Below are 18,728 nucleotides of genomic sequence, written 5' to 3'. Positions count from 1 at the left end.
ACAGCCTACCTCCAAGTTAAACAAGCATTTTGTTCAAAAGAGAGGGATCATTGGTTCTTGCAACCACCAATAAAAACTTTGCCACTGCTAATGTTCTAGCGTTTGTCCGGTCTTCCAATAGAAACCTGACATAGTGAGCCTCTGATTTTCCCAGGAAAGGTACCAACAAGGGTAGTATCAGTTCAGCCCTGGCTTGCTCATATTTTGCACAGTGCAACAAAATATGTTTTATGGAATCAATGTCTTGAGCACACGAGCAAAGTCTGTCCTGGTAGGGAACTCCTCTCAACCTGCCATCCAACACTGCAGAAGGAAAGACATTTAGTCTGGCTTTGGTGAAAAGCCTTCGATAATTTGCTACTGTCAAGTTTTTAATGTAAGATGTTAACTGAAAGACATGCCCATATTGTACTCCTACTGCCAGCGGACTACAGACCATGTGTGATCGAGATCTCAAGTCACTGTGTGCATTATCCCATAATCTTTGCTTTAACGTCTTTAGGGCGCCTTCATAACCCAGGAAATACAGTTGGGGGATGGGTGACAGACCAATAGAGGTGTCTTTTCTAGCCATGATCAGTAGCACTAAATGCCACCCTCAATTATTTGTGGTTACCCACAAGGCTATGGCTCCTTAAAAATCAGCTTCAATTCTGTCATGCTTTCAGTCTGGGTTGAGTGCAGCCTTTCCCACCCATGTTCCCATAAGATGTTCTTTCATTGGAGTTGGGTCATATTTAGCAGTAGGCGCTTTTGAAAAAGAAAAATACACATTCAATTTCAACATTGTGAAATTATTTTGTGTTTATTCATCTGAGCAAACTGATATTTATTTCATTGTCTGCTTTCACACATGGGCAGATTTGCACCATTTCCACAAGCAAAGATGCCAAAGAACTGGCATAGCCACCAGACGTTCACAACCATGGAGGTGGGCTGCTCACGGGTATCCCTCAAGGGCACAGCATTGTGTATTGACGCCACAATAACTCGGAAGATTCCGACCAGACGGACAGGGTTTGCTGAGATCCTCTTGGTAGAACCTTCCCAGTTTATCACACTCGGGCATTGTTGGTGGTTTATCCGCATCAAAGAAACAAGGAGATCTATCGTTGATGGCCCTAAAGTCAGGTTCATCACCTTCAGAAGATGTGTAGAATTGTAGAGCTTGAAGGGCTCAAAATAACATCTAGTTCACCCCAGTGTCTCTATTTTCCAGGGATATCACTGATTTAGAGAAGCCATCCTGGTTTCTGATTTGATCCCAGAATATCCCACTTTTCCTTAGGATGTCTATATTTTCATCGGAGAAATGTTGGGGGGTATGGAATTATTCCAACACCCAAGCCGTCTGAAGTTTTTATAATATTTAATGTTTTATAATGTTTTTATATATATATTTTTGAAGCTGCCAAGAGTGATGGGCAACCCAATAAGATGTGTGGGTATACATAGTTAAATTATCATTATGGAATGGGCCGTTCCTATTTTCATTGGAGAAATGTTGGAGGGTATGCTACCCTGAAATGCAGGAACCTGTAGCAGACAGGGAAGAAAATGTGCAGGCCTAGTCCCAGAAGTTCTCTCTAGTGGGGTAGCGGAGCTGAAAAGAATGCTGGCAGGCAATGTGACCTTTTGGTTTCAGATAGTACATGGGCAGACCAGTTTAAAAAGCCAAGGACGCCAATTTTTCATAGCCGTCTAGTGGCTATGGTGGGTCATTTGCCAGAATTAATGTATTTAGCATTAGCTCTAGAAGTGTGTTCAAATCCTCACTCCCAGGGTGGCCTTCGGCCAGTCACTCACTCTCAGCCTGATCTACCTGTAATGTACTGAATTGAATAGGATCCAAAATGCAGCAGTCTAATTGGTCCTAGAACATGCGGCAGTCTGATGGGTCTGCAGGAGCCACCCAATCCAGCTCCAGGTGGAAGTGAATCCACAACCTGATTGGCCTACAGGAGAATCCTGGAAATAGCCAATCACATGGGGCCCATTGTGTAAATAATGTATATAAAGCAGACATTTTGGGGGAACTTCCATTCCTCACTACTATGAGCTGAATAAAGAGCATGAAATCCACACTCAACTCTGAGTATATTTCACCAGCAACGAAGGTGGGATCCCACTGAACTGACCACCACAACACACAACACAAAACTTTTTTTCCAGATTTGATAAATTGAACAAAAGTTGTTGAGCTTTTTTTAGGATTGACATTGATTTTTTTTACTCTGGAGTTGTTGAACTTTTATTATGCTGCCATGGGGGATGGAATAAATTGATCAGCAGGCTGGGTTAGGCCCTTGAAACGGACTTTGGACATGCCTGGGTTATACTCATTGGGTTTTAGATGCCAAATATGGTGGCCATTTTCTCACAAAGAAGCTTGTCTGGCTAGTTCAACAATGAAATCCTCCATTATTTTTTTACCCTTGTTGAATCCAGGATTTAGATGGGACTTGGGCATCATGCACACTAACCCCTCCAAACTCACAACAATATATCTGTATCTGTAGACGTGTGCATGCACACAAAAGCTTATACCCAGAGCAAACTTAGATGGTCTCTAAGGTGATATTTCAACTGTGTCAGACCAAGACGGCTACCTGCCTGAACAATATAAATGACCATGATGGAACCTGGAGTGTGCCTCAGTCTGTAGCCTGAACGTTGATACTTTCGCAAAAGTCATTTATTCATATTCAGTTTTATTATGATACACTTTTCTTCTTCACTATTTTGGCAGCCAGATAGGATACGTAGCTCTGTTATACCCAGTCACAGTAGTTCAGAATTGTCTACACAGAGAGGCAGCAGATCTCCAGGGTTTCTGGCAGGGGGAAAACCCAGCACTTTGCAGAAACACCTGCAGTTGAACCTGAGACCTTCTGCATTTGCAGCAGATTCTCCCCCACCTGAGCTTGAACTGCTCTCTTACCTGCAACAACGTGGAAGAGGATGAAGACCAGAGCAAAGCTCAGGTAGAGGAACCTCATGGCTGGAGTTGTCTCTCAGATCTTTGCCCAAGGGAAGATGCTCTAAGGCAGAAGGAAGTCGAGTTTGGATGGAACAAGGAGGTTCTCTTTACTTATAGTGTTCCTGTGCAACATCAAAGAGATGTTGAAACAAACATTTGCTCATCTGGGTGGGGAAAGCTGCAAACAGGTTTTTCCAGTAACTCAGGATCTGAACCCTCCAGGCCCTTTTCTCTTAACTCGTCCTAAGCTATTTATTTCTCTTCCTAAGATTTACCCGCAGAACCACCTTTCTCATATGTTCACCATCTGTCCTGTGCTCCAGCCCCTGCTGTTCAATTTCCATAACAATTAGCAGATTTCCTGTAATCTCAACTTCACAGCACCTAAATGGAAAGGAAGTGAAATAGTTTTGCTGTAATGCAGTTTGATGCAACCTCTTGTGGTTGGACTGCAATTGCAATACCTACCAAAAAAGAAACTTTTCAGTGTGCTTTTCTCCTGATCTGCACATTTTTAGATGCATTTTGCTTAATGTGCTTGTTTTTGTGGTGCACAAGGTTTTATGTAGACTTTCCCCATCATGCGGTTTTTAAAGAAAAACAAAATAGTGATTTTATTCCATCATCCATAAGAAGATTTCACCATCACTGAAATATTGCCAAATCTGACCCTCAGTTCTGAAGGTACATTTTTGGCTTTTAGAAATATGATTTATTCACCTGTTTACAACTTAAGTCTGTATGGAGGGGGTCCAGAACAGCATGGCCCAGAAAAAGGTGATCAATGCAGTACTCACTATAGAACACAATTAAAAACTGCATAAAAAGAAACATGGTCTTTGCTTCTTTGATTTCGTATCTATTGGTGTTACGACCACAGCAACCTATGGCAAGTTCTTAAAGAAATGGGAGTGCCTGATCACCTCATCTCTCTCCTGAGAAATCTCTATGTGGGACAAGAAGCTACACTTAGAACTGGATATGGAACAACTGATTGGTTCAAAATTGGGAAAGGAGTACGACAAGGCTGTATATTGTCTCCCTGCTTATTTAACTTATATGCAAAATTTATCATGCAAAACGCTGGGCTGGATGAATCCCAAGCCGGAATTAAAATGGCCGGAAGAAATATCAACAACCTCAGATATGCAGATGACACAACCTTGATGGCAGAAAGTGAGGAGGAATTAAAGAACCTTTTAATGAGGGTGAAAGAGGAGACTGCAAAATATGGTCTGAAGCTCAACATCAAAAAACGAAGATCATGGCCACTGGGCCCATCACCTCCTGGCAAATAGAAGGGGAAGAAATGGAGGCAGTGAGAGATTTGACTTTCTTGGGCTCCATGATTACTGCATATGGTGACAGCAGTCATGAAATTAAAAGACGACTGCTTCTTGGGAGAAAAGCAATGACAAACCTAGACAGCATCTTTAAAAGCCGAGACATCACCTTGCCAACAAAGGCCTGTGTAGTTAAAGCTATGGTTTTCCCCATAGTGATATATGGAAGTGAGAGCTGGACCTAAAGAAGGCTGACCACTGAAGAATTTATGCTTTTGAATTATGGTGCTGAAGGAGACTCTTGAGTCCCATGGACTGCAAGAAGATCAAAACTATCCATTCTGAAGGAAATCAGCCCTGAGTGCTCACTGGAACAGATCGTGAAGCTGAGGCTACAATACTTTGGCCACCTCATGAGAAGAGAAGACTCCCTGGAAAAGACCCTGATATTGGGAAAGATGGAGGGCACAAGGAGAAGGGGACAACAGAGGACGAGGTGGTTGGACAGTGTTCTCGAATCTACCAGCATGAGTTTGACCAAATTGCGGGAGGCAGTGGAAGACAGGAGTGCCTGGCATGCTCTGGTCCATGGGGTCACGAAGAGGTGGACACAACTAAATGACTAAACAACAACAAACAACAACAAGGTTGGCCAAGGCTGGCAATGCTCAATGGCAAAGGTTTTCCTTTGCTTGTTCTGCAAAGGCTCTTCATCCCCTCCCTCTGTGAACTTAAGAGCATAGGAAGTGCTTTGCTGGATCAGGCCAAGGGCCCATCCAGCATCCAGCTGTATTGTTTTTAACACTTGATTGGAAGCCGCCCAGAGTGGCTGGGGGAACTCATCCAGATGGGCGGGGTATAAATAAATTATTATTATTATTATTATTATTATTATTATTATTATTATTATTATTATTATTATTATTATTATTATTATTATCATCATCCTGTGCATTTGGCCAGCCAGATGCCTGTGAGAAAACCCAGAAGCAGAGTACATGCACAGGAGCCCTCTCCCCTCCTGCAACTTCCAGTAATCGGGATTGAGAAGCATCGCTGTCTCCAGCTGTGAAGGTAGAGCAAAGCCATCGTGACTGCTAGCCTTTGGTAGTCCTCCTCCTCCACCCTCTTTTAAAGCCATCCCAGCTGGTGGCCATCACTGGCAGAGAGTTCCACAGTATAACCATGAGCTGTGGAATAAGTCTTTCCATTTCTCTGTCCTGAAACTTCCAGCGTTCATTGGATGTCCACAAGTTCTAGCCTTATGAGCGAGATGGACAAACTTCCCTTTATCCACCTTCTCCACAGATAGAGGGTCCTCGTTGACCCACAAAGCAATCCCATCACAGCTCGTCCTGCCCCGTCCCATTTCTTCCCCTCATCTAGAGAACTACGACCCAGGATGTAAAGACACACTCACATACTTTGATATCACACACCCCACGCCACGCCACGCCACGCCCTTGGATAGGTTTGAACAGATCAGAGAAATCGGCACCAGGTGAGATCTCCCTGCCATCGTTCCACATTTTCATAAAGCCATCCTCGCATGCAGGGGAAGAGAGGTGGCACAACACAGCCTCTCCTGCCTCATGGCTGCGCTGCATCCTTCATCTTTGCATGAGCATCTATGAGGACCAGGAACGATGGTGGCAATTCTCCGCCTTCCATGCAAGGACAGCTGTTGCCCACTCAGCTTCTGCTCAATTCCTCCACAGCAATCCAGAGAGGAAACCCAAGTTTCTCTGGGTTCCTTGTACCTGGCGTTGAGAGAGCCCTGGCTGATGGTGTCCCCCTCACCCAGAAGCTCGTCGCCGCTGTGATAATACATTTTGTCCTCTTCTTGCCTGCGTGGATGGGTGGCAACAATAGGAATGGGATTACCCAAGTTTTACCTGTCTCTTTGAGCACCAGAAGGCAGCAGGGATTGGCGATGGCATTAGAGGTTACCGCCCACACAATTCCGCTGCACTTTTCTGCTTGTGTGGTGGCACCTTGTTAAACATGGTGCCTGGTGTGCTCTGGTCCATGGGGTCATGAAGAGTCGGACATGACTAAACGACTAAACAACAACAACAACAATGTACTAAGCTTGGATCCTAGAACAATAGGTAAGTAGGATCCTAGAATGCAACAACTGATTGGCTTGCAGCAGCAGCCCAATCAGACCCCAGGAGGACGTTAATCAGCCTATCAGGCTGGTAGGATCCTAGAATGCAACAACTGATTGGCCTGCAGTAGCAGCCCAATCAGGCTCCAGGAGGGAAGCAGAATCAGCCAATCAGACAGGACTCATTGTGTAAATAATGTACAGTGGTCCCTCAGGATGCAAATGGGATCTGTTCCAGAGCCCCATTCACATCCCGAACAGAATGTAAGATGCAACAGCACGTCTGCGTGTGGGCGGGTCGCATTTTGCTGCTTCCACGCATGCGTGTGATGTCATTTTGGCCATCTGCGCATGCGCAAGCAGCGAAACCCAGAAGTAACACACTCCGTTACTTCCGGGTTGCCATGGAGCGCAACCTGAAAGCGCTCAACCTGAAGCGTATTTATCCCGAGGTATGACTATAGGTTATGCTGGAGGTTTGGGGGGAAATTCCACCACTGTTTTACAAGTTGCAATAAAGAGCATGAAATCACCGCAGGACTCTGAGTATATTTCAATTTGCAGGTGTGAGGTGTGTCACTTCATGACTTCCCCTTGCTGTGAGTCTGGAAGAAGACAGTTTATAGAGATAGAACAAACAAACACTTTTAGGTAGTCTGTCAGGTTTTCACTCCTCCCGTTGCTGGTTATGCATCTGTTATGTTATATGTCCATGTTTACTTTCCCAGGCTTGGAAAGTGTGGGAATGGAAGTTGACCTTAACTCTTCTGCTCTGTTGTGTTTTGTTCTTTTTTCTGTTCTGTTCTCTCTCTCGGAGCTGGAGTGAGAGGACACCATGAACGTTTGTCCTGTAAATTCTGCTTAATAAACACTTAGAATGAGCACACTAATCTTCACTTCGTTTCTGCTGATCTCTGCTGAGTGTGTGTGCACATAGGCATCTGCTATGTGTCCCTGGAGCGCTCTGGGACTGATGATTTGTGGATGTCCTGGAGCTGCGCAACATCAGGAAGATGCCTGGAGAGGTTTGTCTCATCCCAGGGGCTGCGGGGGGCCCCAGAGGCGTATTCTGACAATCTGTACTTCATTTAAAGCCTTTAAAAACATATAACTCATAATGAGAGAAGATAGAAATTAATATATGTAGACTCAGCTACATTAGTTTTTGTGGGTTTTTTTAAAGCGTTTTAAATGCATTGTAACACTGTGACACCAGGTGGCACTGTAGAGTTCCGTCTTTTGCCAACGTGATCTCTTCCTGCTGCTGCTTCCTCCTTCTCCTCCTCTCCCATTATTTCCCAACTCCCCCCCCCCCCGCCTCTGAGTTGTGACCTCCCTCAAGACCCTGTTGTAAATCTAAACTGTCTTCCACTTCCTCCTCCCTGGAAGGGTCAAGTTGGGGTGGCGGTCTCCACCATTCCTCCTCTGCCCAGTTCCTGACAATTATGAATTAATGTGTATGAATGAAAGTTGAAAAGAATGAAAGACCCAGATGATGATTGAACCTGGGATCTTGATCACTAGGCAGCAATAGACCTTCCTGGTTCTTCAGTTCCTCCACCCACTCCCTGGAACCTCTCTGAGTCCCTTCTCTCATTCACAGAAATTCCCACCCCTCAAAAAAAAATTCTGAGTCCTACTCAGAGTAGACCCATGGAAAGAAATAAACCTAATGCAGCCATGTACATTAACTTCAATAGCATTAAATGCCACCCTCAATTATTTGTGGTCACCCACAAGGCAATGGCTCCTTAAAATTCAGCTTCAATTCAGTCATGGCTCTGGTCCGGGTTGAGTTCAGCCTCTCCTGCCCATGTTCCCATAACCTGTGTGCATGAAAAGCATTGGCTGCAATTATCTGCTCCTGCGACTACTCGATGAGGACTTCAGTCAAGAGGGATCTTGAGCAGATAAGATGTTCTTTCATCGGAGTTGGGTCATATTTAGCAGTAGACACTTTTAAAAAAGAAAACAAAAAAAATACACATTCTATTTCAACTTTGTGAAATTATTTTGTGTTTATTCATCTGAGCATTCATCTGAGCATTTATTTCATTGTCTGGTTTCACACATGTGCAGATCTGCTCCACTTCCACAAGCAAAGATTGAGAAGAACTGGCATAGCCATCAGATGTCTACAACCATGGAGGTGGGCTGCTCACGGGTATCCCTCAAGAGCACAGCACTGTGTATCGACGCCACAGTAACTCGGAAGATTCCGACCAGACGGACAGGGTTTGCTGAGATCCTCTTGGCAGAACCCTCCCAGTCTATCGCACTCGGGCATTGTTGGTGGTTTATCTGCATCAAAGAAACAAGAGAACTATTGTTGATGGCCCCAAAGTCAGATTCCTCACCTTCAGAAGATGCAAGAGGATCATAGAATTGTAGAGTTTGAAGGGCTCAAAATAACATCTAGTCCTACCCCAGACCCTCCAAGTGTCCCTATTTTTCAGGGATATCCCTGATTTAGAGAAACCATCCTGGTTTCTGATTTGATCCCAGAATATCCCACTTTTCCTTAGGTAAAGGGTAAAGGGACCTCTGACCATTAGGTCCAGTCGCGGACGACTCTGGGGTTGCAGTACTCATCTGGCTTTACTGGCCGAGGGAGACGGTGTACAGCTTCTGGGTTATGTGGCCAGCATGACTAAGCCATTTCTGGCAAACCAGAGCTGTGCACTGAAACGCCGTTTACCTTCCTGCCAGAGCGGTACCTATTTATCTACAGGAGCAGGGACTGAGCAATGGGAGCTCACTCCGTCGCGGGGATTCGAACTACAAACCTTCCAATCGGCAAACCCTAGGCTCTGTGGTTTAACCCACAGCACCACCAGTGTCCCCCACTTTTCCTTGGAGAAATGTTGGAGGGTATGGAGTCATCTAGCACCATAGCCATCTGAAGATTTTATAATATTTAATGTTTTATTATGTTATTATATATATTTTGGAAGCTGCCGAGAGTGCTGGGCAACCCAATAAGATGTGTGGGGTATACATAGTTGAATTATCATGATGGAATGGGACGTCCCTATTTTCATTGGAGAAATGTTGGAGGGTATGCTACCCTGAAATGCAGGAATCTGTAGCAGACAGGGAAGAAGGCGCGCAGGCCTAGTCCGCTGAAAAGAATTCTGGCAGGCTCATTTACCAGAATTAATGTATTTAGCATTAGCTCTGGAAGTGTGTTCAGTGGAACCTCGGGTTGTGGATGTTACGAAGACACGTCCACAACCCACAGCGTTCGTAACCTGCAGGGCCGCGTCTGCGCACACGCTTTATGCGATTTGGCGCTTCTGCACATGTGTGAGCACCGAAACCCGGAAGTAACCCTTTCCAGTACTTCTCGGTTTCCCATGGTCCCCAACCTGAAAACACGTAACCCGAAGCGTTTGTAACCTGAGGTACTGTAGCACCCTGCTTGTGGTTAACGCTTAGCTGGAATGAAATATTCAACGCAGCAATAGAGAAATTAAAATAATTATTTATTTGTCAGACAAATAAATGAGAGGCACAGTGGTATATGGTTACCAAGCTCTGGCCTGGCCTCCTGCCATTATGGCCAGCACTTATATTCCCTTAATCCAGCCCCCTTTGCTCCTCCTGTGGCTGCCTCTGTTCAATCAGCCTGGTTGAATTTCCTATTGGCTGATTGCTATAACCAATTCTAAAAGATACACCCATATCCTCCTGTCCTTATATGGAACACAAAGAGCTATATATTGTTACATCTATAAATGACAAATAAGTAGTAATATATCTTACATGTGTCTCAACAAGAAATCTTAATTACCAGCTCACCTCTTGCCCTCCTTGCCCTATTGCCTTCTAAAACAAATGGTTAATCTTAAATTTTTATCTTAAACATATGTCAAGGATCTTGAGTTTCACATCAACATTGAAAGATCTCCTTCATTTGAAGGTTTCTAAACAAATGTCTGACAACTAATATATCAGGACTGCTTGGATGGCGTCTCTTGTCTGGCAGGGGGGCTAGACTGGTGGCTGACTTAATTTCAAAATACAACTCTTACAACTATATGAAATAAGAATCTAGCATTTGTTAAATCCTTTGCATAATTACATCTATGCCAATACACTTAATACACAACACAGGTAGCCTCTTAAAAGGAATAAGGTCTTTGTAAAGTAGAAAAGGGAACTCAGTAAAAAAAGCAGTTTCAAAAGAAGCCTCTTCAGTTTACACTCCCCCCCCCCTTCTCCAGCCAGTTGCTTTTCCCATTAGCTCTTCCCAACATTTATTGCCCTCTAACTTTCTGTCAGCTAGATGCTTCTCCATTTGGTCTTTAACCTTAGAAAGAAGATCTAGCTCATTTTACTGGGAGGCACATTGGTATTATTTTACTATTTACTCATTCCTAATTATGTTTATCTCTGCCCTTTTTTATCTTCTATAACATGTAGGGTCAGTGTCCTCACTCAGTCTGTAATTCCAGCTTTTACGACTTTGAGAATTGTTTTCTGCTATAAATCAAGGGGCCCCCTTGTCTAGGAGGAAAACATTGCCAGTGTTTTCTTAAGCAGCTGGTCTGCCTGGCATGAAACTTTTGAAAATCTTTAAGCTCTCTCTTTAATATAGGAACCTGATCAAGATATAAGCCAATATATGCCTTGATTAAAAATGCAGTCTATATTCAGATGCCACAGTACCACTGTACTCAATTCTGACGAAACTAAGCCTCATGGAGAAAAATACACGTTAGAAGGCTCAGTTTGGTCACTTGATGCTGAACCTAGAAGTGCAACTTGAGAACAGAATCATACTTTGTACTACTAAGAATACGGTTAGTATGCCCTGAGACAATTATCAGCTATTCTGATTTATAAAGTGATTGATCACTGTTTCCTTTAGCACAAGCCCTGCTTCTGCTTCCTCCAGTGAAGATCTAGAGCGTAGATCAGGAAATCAGAATGAAAAAGCAGGATTAAAAATGAACAAACATTCCCCCTTGTTAGCATAGCCAACTCACTGTGTTTCACTTACTCTTGCAGCAGTTTCCATTAAAGCCACAGTTGGCTGGAATATTTCCATAGGAACATTTCAGAGTTAGTGGCACCTGGCAATATCCTCCCTGTTCTTTGCAGCTTGTAAGTTGCCCTGTCAAAAGAGAGGGACATAAATTGTCATGATTTGAGAAGACTTCTTGTGCAAAAAAAAAGGACAGTAATTTGTTGACAACGTTTTGTTTTGAGCATTGAAAGAGCATTTTCAAGAATGAGACCCAGGCTAATGTAGTGGTTAATAATAATAATAATAATAATAATAATAATAATAATAATAATAAATGTTATTTATATACCGCCATCCCCAGCCGAAGCCGGGCTCAGGGCGGCTAACAACAATAAAACAGTACAAAAGTACAGCACTGGCAACCATTGGGCCAGAGCTCTGCGAAGATTGCTGAGGGAGGGAGTCAGGCTCTGCCCTGGCCAAAGGCCTGGTGGAACAGCTCTGTCTTGCAGGCCCTGCGGAAAGATGTCAAGTCCCGCAGGGCTCTGGTCTCTTGTGACAGAGTGTTCCACCAGATCGGAGCCACAGCCAAAAAAGCCCTGGCTCTAGTTGAGGCCAGCCTAACTTCTCTGTGGCCTGGGACCTTCAAGATGTTTTTATTTGAAGACCGTAAGTTTCTCTGTGGGGCGTACCAGGAGAGGCGGTCCCGTAGGTAAGAGGGTCCTAGGCCGTATAGGGCTTTAAAGGTTAAAACCAGCACCTTAAACCTGATCCTGTACTCCACCGGGAGCCAGTGCAGCTGGTATAGCACCGGGTGAATGTGATCTCGCAGTGAAGACCCCATAAGGAGTCTCGCTGCAGCATTCTGCACCCACTGGAGTTTCTGAGTCAGTCTCAAGGGAAGCCCCACGTAGAGCGAGTTACAATAATCCAGTCTGGAGGTGACCGTCGCGTGGATCACAGTGGCTAGGTCAGGGCGAGGGAGGTAAGGAGCCAACTGCTTAGCTTGGCGGAGATGGAAAAATGCCGCCTTTGTTGTAGCTGCAATCTGTGCCTCCATGGAAAAGGAGGTGTCGAAGATTACACCCAAACTCTTAACGGATGGTGCTGGCACTAACTGCGCCCCCGCAAGAGATGGGAGTTGCCCCCCCCAATCCCATATCGTCCCGTCCCACCCACAGGACCTCTGACTTCGAAGGATTTAGCTTCAACCGGCTCCCACGTAACCATCCAGCCACAGCTTCCAAACATCTGGTCAGTGTGTCTGGGGCCGAGTCAAGATGGCTATCCATCAACAGATAGAGTTGGGTGTCATCAGCATACTGATGGCAACCCAGCCCAAAACTCCGGACAAGCTGGGCAAGGGGGCGCATAAAGATGTTGAAAAGCATTGGGGAGAGTATCGCACCCTGAGGTACTCCACACACCAAGGAGTGGTTAGCATGTCAAACCAGGGCCTGGGTTCAAATCCTCACTCCCTGGGTGGCCTTGATCTACGTCACAGGGTTTCTTCAAGGAAGGGACTGGGCCCACCAAATTAAGTTCTGCAGCGGCCATGCGCACAAACCTTAGTGACGTCACGTGTCCTGGGGGCCCCTCCCCCGGACGTGGGGGGGGGGCAAGGCAGCATGCCAAAACTGATTCTATATGATCTGTCCACAGGGGCATAGTCTCTCTGAAAGGGATATCTTCTGGAATCTCCTCTGTAGTATTTGTTATGTACTGAAGTTCTCACCCTGGGCCAGCAAAGGGATACTGTAGATAGTTATAATAATAATAATAATAATAATAATAATAATAATAATAATAATAATAATAATAATAATAATTTTTTATTTATACCCCGCCCTCCCCAGCCAAGGCCAGGCTCAGAGCGGCTTACAAGCAATAATAAAAACAAGATGAGTGATTACAACTTAAAAACAAAAATAAAATACAACATTAAAATAATGGAACATTAAAATATTAAAATGGAGCCTCATTGCAGGAGAAGGAAAAGAAAAAAGAAAAAGGGGGCGGAGGGAATCAAATTGGCTCCAATCCAAAGGCCAGGCGGAACAACTCTGTCTTACAGGCCCTGCGGAAAGAGATCAGATCCTGCAGGGCCCTGGTCTCATGAGACAGAGCGTTCCACCAAGTTGGGGCCAGTGCTGAAAAGGCCCTGGCTCTGGTTGAAGCCAATCTAACTTCCTTAGGGCCTGGGACCACTAGGGTGTTGTTATTTATGGACCTTGAGGCTCTCCGTGGGGCATACCAGGCGAGGCGGTCCCGTAGGTACGAGGGTCCTAGGCCGTGAAGGGCTTTAAAGGTCAAAAGCAGCACCTTAAATCTGACCCTGTACTCCACCGGGAGCCAGTGCAGCTTGAAAAGCACTGGATGAATATGCTCCCATGGCAGAGACGCTGTGAGGAGCCTCGCTGCAGCATTCTGTACCCGCTGGAGTTTCTGGGACAGCTTCAAGGGCAGCCCCGCGTAGAGCGAGTTACAGTAGTCAAGCCTGGAGATGACTGTCGCATGGATCACTGTGGCCAGGTCGGGGCGGGAAAGGTAAGGGACCAACTGCTTGATGCGGCGAAGGTGGAAAAATGTCGCCTTGGCTGTTGCTGTGACTTGCGCCTCCATGGAAAGGGAGGCGTCAAGGATTACACCCAAACTCTTAACGGAAGGCAATGGCACTAATTGGGCCCCCGCAAGAGAAGGGAGTTGGTCCCTCATCCCCATGCTATCCCGACCTAGCCATAGGACCTCTGTCTTCGAAGGATTTAGTTTCAATCGGCTCCCACGAAACCATCCAGCCACAGCTTCCAAGCATCTGGTCAGTGTGTAAGGGGCCGAGTTGGTGTGGCCATCCATCAGTAGATAGAGCTGAGTGTCATCAGCATATTGATGACAGCCCAGCCCAAAGCTCCGGATAATCTGGGCAAGGGGGCGCATAAAGATGTTAAAAAGCATTGGGGAGAGAATTGCGCCCTGCGGCACTCCACACACCAAGGAGTGGCGTGACGACATTTCCCTCCCTAGTGCCACCCTCTGTCCCCGACCAGAGATAAAAGAGCACAACCAGTTACGGGCTATGCCCTGTATCCCCACGTCTGCAAGGCGATGGTCCAGAAGATCATGATCGACCATGTCAAAGGCTGCTGACAAATCTAAAAGGATCAGCAGTCCTGACCCGCCTCGATCCAGTTGTCTACGGATATCATCTGTTAGGGCAACCAGAGCCGTCTCCGTCCCAAAACCAGGACGGAAACCGGACTGAAATGGATCTAATGCCGATGTTTCCTCCAGAAACCTACCAAGCTGTTCAGCAACCGCTCTCTCAATTACCTTACCCAGGTATGGAAGATTTGAAACTGGGCGGTAATTGGATAGGTCTAAGGGATCTAATGAAGCTTTCTTTAAGAGTGGACGCACCACTGCTTCCTTCAGTTCCCCTGGGAATGTCCCCGTGTCAAGGGACAAATTGATAATTTCAACCAGGGGGGTCCGCGCAACATCTGGACACTCCCTAATCAGCCAAGACGGGCACGGATCAAGGAGGCAGGTGGTGGGCCTACCAACTTGGAGGAATCTATCCACATCAGTAGGGAGTATCCGATCGAAATGGTCCAACACTGGACCTGAAGTCAGTCGAGGGGCCTCCAGTTCAGTCACTGTATCTAAATTGGCAGGGAGGTCACGGCGGAGCAACAGGACTTTCTCCGCAAAAAAGCTCGCGAATGCCTCACAGCTGTGGGTCGAATTTGTGCTTAAATTTGGTTGTCCTCCTAAGGACGTTATTGACCTAATTATTCTAAAAAGTTGTGCCGGGCGAGAGCTAGCGGATGCAATAGAAGCTGCAAAGTAAGATTTCTTAGCAGCTTTCATAGCCATCTCATAGGCTTTCATAAGCGTCCTATAAGATGTTCTTGAGGCTCCGTCATGAGTCCGTCGCCATACTCGCTCTAGCCGTCTGAGATCCCGCTTCATTTTCCGGAGGTCCTCAGTAAACCAAGGGGCCCGGTTTCGACGGGGTCGCAGAGGGCGCTTAGGCGCGATTTCATCAATGGCTGCAAATTATGCAAATGAAGGATCAAAAGTGACGTTCAGTGATTAGATAGTTTGTATGCAAATGAAGGATCGAAAGTGACGTTCAGTGATTGGATAGTTTTAGAAAGTTGCTACAGTTACATTGTTCTGGAGCTCTATATAAGCAGGCTGATTGAGCTCTTCAGTTCAGTTCTGTTCTGGCCTTTGAATAAACAAGAGCTGTTTGAAGAATCGCTGTGTCGTCTGATATGTTTGCCCACAACTTAACAGTATTACTGATGGGAACACATTCAGTCCCACTAGGATGATCTGGGTGAGTCAGGTGGCAGAGAAAAGCCAGACAGCTCTCCCTCTCTGGCTTCTGCCTGCAGCCTGCGTATTCTTCAGCGCACAACCAACTGTGCTGGCTACTGCCTTTCTCGCTACCAGCCAGGTGACGAGGGGGAAAGGCCCACCCATTTGCCCCGGAGAACACCATCACTTCTTTGGTTATACTCATTGGGTCTTTAGGTGGCAACTATGGTGGTCATTCTCTCACAAAGAAGCTTGTCTGGCTAGTTCAACAATGAAATCCTCCATTAGATTTCTACCCTTGCTGAATCCAGCAATCAGAAAGGACTTGGGCATCATGCACACTAACCCCTCCAAACTCACAACAGTATATCTGTATCTGAAGAAGTGTGCATGCACACGAAAGCTTATACCCAGAACAAACTTAGTGGGTCTCTAAGGTGCTACTGGACAATTTTTTAGTTTTTGATTTATTTATTTTGACAGCATCAGACCAACACGGCTACTTACCTGAACAATGTAAATGACCACGATGGAACCTGGAGTGCCGCCTCAGCATGTAGTCTGGACGTTGCTGCTTTCTCAAAAGTCATTTATTCACATTCAGTTTTATTATGAAATGCTTTCCTTCTTCACCACCCCTATTTCGGCAGCCACACAGGATAGGAAGCTCACTTATACCCAGTCACACTAGTTCAGAATTGTCTGCACTGAGAGGCAGCAGTTCTCCAGTTTTTCTGTCAGGGGGAAAACCCAGCACTTTGCGGAAACACCTGCAATTGAACCTGAGACCTTCTGCATTTGCAGCAGATGCTACCTTCCACCCTGAGCTTGAGCTGCTCTCTTACCTGCAACAACGTGGAAGGGGATGAAGACCAGAGCAAAGCTCAGGTAAAGGAACCTCATGGCTGCAGTTTCCTCTGTGATCTCTGCCAAAGGGAAGGCGCTCCAAGGCAGAAGGAAGTGGAGTTTGGCTGGAACAAGGTGGTTCTCTTTACTTATAGTGTTGCTGTGCCAAAGAGCTGTTGAAACATACCTTTGGGGAAAGCTGCAAACAGGTATTTCGAGAACTGTCAGCATCTGATCCCTCCAGGCCCTTGTCTCTTAACTCATCCTAGAGCATTTATTTATCTTTATATTTATTTAACCGCAGGACCAACTTTCTCATATGTTCACAATCTGTCTTGTGCTCCAGGCCATGCTGTTTTATTTCCATAACAATTAACAGATTTTCTGTAATCTCATGATTACAACTTCACAACACCTACGTGGAAAGTGGAATGTGAGTTAAGAGCTTTGCTGCAATGCAGTTTGACGCAAACTCTTGTGCTTGGACTGTTCAGTTCAACTGCAATCACAATACCTACCAAGAAAGAAACTTTTCAGTGTGCTTTTCTCCTGATCTGCACATTTTTAGATGTATTTTGCTTAATATGCTTGTTTTGGTGATGCACAAGGTTATATGTACACTTTACCCATTATGCTGTTTTTTAAGAAAAACAAAATAGTAATTTTATTTCATCATCCATAAGAAGATTTCACCATCACTGAAAATATTGCCAAATCTGACCCTCAGTTCTAAGGCTCTGAATGGAAGGAAACCCCTAACGCTCCACAATCATTGCCTAACAAAACATCTGGGAGACACCAAACTGTCAAAGGCTGCTTGATCAAGTCCATATTCTGGTCTTCCTTTCCTTCTAACCCAAGAACATCCTCACAACCTAACCCTTTCTTCATAAAAGAGGTTAGTGAAATATACTCGGAGTCAAGAGTGGATTTCATGCTCTTCAGCTCATATTGGTGAGGAGGAATCATAGTTCCCCCAGAATGTCTGCTTTATATACATTATTTATACAATGGGCCCCACATGATTGGCTAATTCCGGGATTTACCTGTAGGCCAATCAGGTTGCGGATTCACTTCCACCTGGAGCTGGATTGGGTGGCTCCTCTGGACCAATCAGACTGCTGCATTCTGGATCCTATTGTTCTAGGACCAATTAGACTGCTGCATTTTCGATCCTGTTCAACTCAGTACATAACAGTTAGTGTCATAACCAAATTGCTTTTCTTCTTATCATCTGCACATTATGCAATCAAGCAGACAAACCACATTTTTCTACATGTTAATGGATGGTCCTTGTTCACTTGTCTTGAGAAGCCTTGGTCCCAGAGGCAGTGCCCAAACAAACAATGTGATCTGTGATTAAAAACTTGTGAAAACAGGAGCTGCATTACCGTGAGGCAAGTCTGGGTGGCCATATGTTGGGGATTCTTTATGTTCTTTTTTAAATTTTCATTTATTTATTTATACTTTCCAAGTGTATACATTTCACTAATTTTATACATTTCACTTATTTTATAATCCTTTTGACATTTTAAAACTTGACTTCCTCCCCCCTCTTTCTGTGGTTCCTTAAATTATTTTTAATATCTTCTGCATATCCAAATTATCTAAATTTGTTCATTTATTTCATCTTCTTTAAATATATACCCAGTGCTTTTTTCTGGGGGTACACAGGCGTATGCATACACTTAACCATTTTGTGAATCAAAGTTTGGCCTCATTGAGGGGCAGTATTTCAATATGAGCAGGAAAATGAAAGTACCCCTAAACATTTTTTTTAATAGAAATAAGCACTCCTTATATTCTTATAAAACTGCAGGCTTTTACAGTAATCCTGCCAATGCTTTTATCTCTTTATAATTTATCTGTAAATATTCAGTAAACCATTTCCATTCTTTTATATATATATATAAAATGTTATCTTGATTTCTTATTCTTCCGGGATTCTTTAGTTGTAATTCCTGCTTTGAAGGGGGTCGGACAAGGTGACCATTGGGGTCCCTTCCATCTCTATAATTCTATGATTCCAAAGTGAGTTGTCCAACAGGCAGCAGGCACCGGATACCATGATAGGCAATTGCAGGGAGAAAAGGAAGTCCTGGCTGTTTTCTGAGCAAATCTCAGCAAAGTAAACAATACCTTCCATTCATTGCAATGCAGTTTTTGCAGGATTTCCTAAGGAATTGTGTTTTGTGGCAGCTTACCTACCTCATG

The 18,728-nt window shown here is 44.8% G+C and overlaps 1 protein-coding gene across 1 annotated transcript in view; it reads right to left on the bottom strand.

The window, feature by feature from the left end:
• LOC308584098 (uncharacterized protein) overlaps positions 1–16,613 on the bottom strand; it is a 93,122-nt gene extending 76,509 nt beyond the window's left edge. The window contains exons 1-2 of the mRNA XM_081188812.1: positions 16,514–16,613; positions 11,379–11,492 (exon numbers count right to left, since the gene is read on the bottom strand). Of these exons, the coding sequence (XP_081044938.1) occupies positions 11,379–11,492; positions 16,514–16,571 (172 nt within the window). The 5' untranslated portion in view covers positions 16,572–16,613. The remainder of the gene's footprint in view (positions 1–11,378; positions 11,493–16,513) is intronic.
• Positions 16,614–18,728: the final 2,115 nt, after the last annotated feature.

Source organism: Podarcis bocagei (assembly GCF_964188305.1).
Source record: "Podarcis bocagei genome assembly, chromosome: 3".
Taxonomy (NCBI): Eukaryota; Metazoa; Chordata; class Lepidosauria; order Squamata; family Lacertidae; genus Podarcis; species Podarcis bocagei.
The sequence above is the reverse complement of the archived record's forward strand: the minus strand, read 5'-3'. Positions and strand labels throughout refer to the sequence as shown.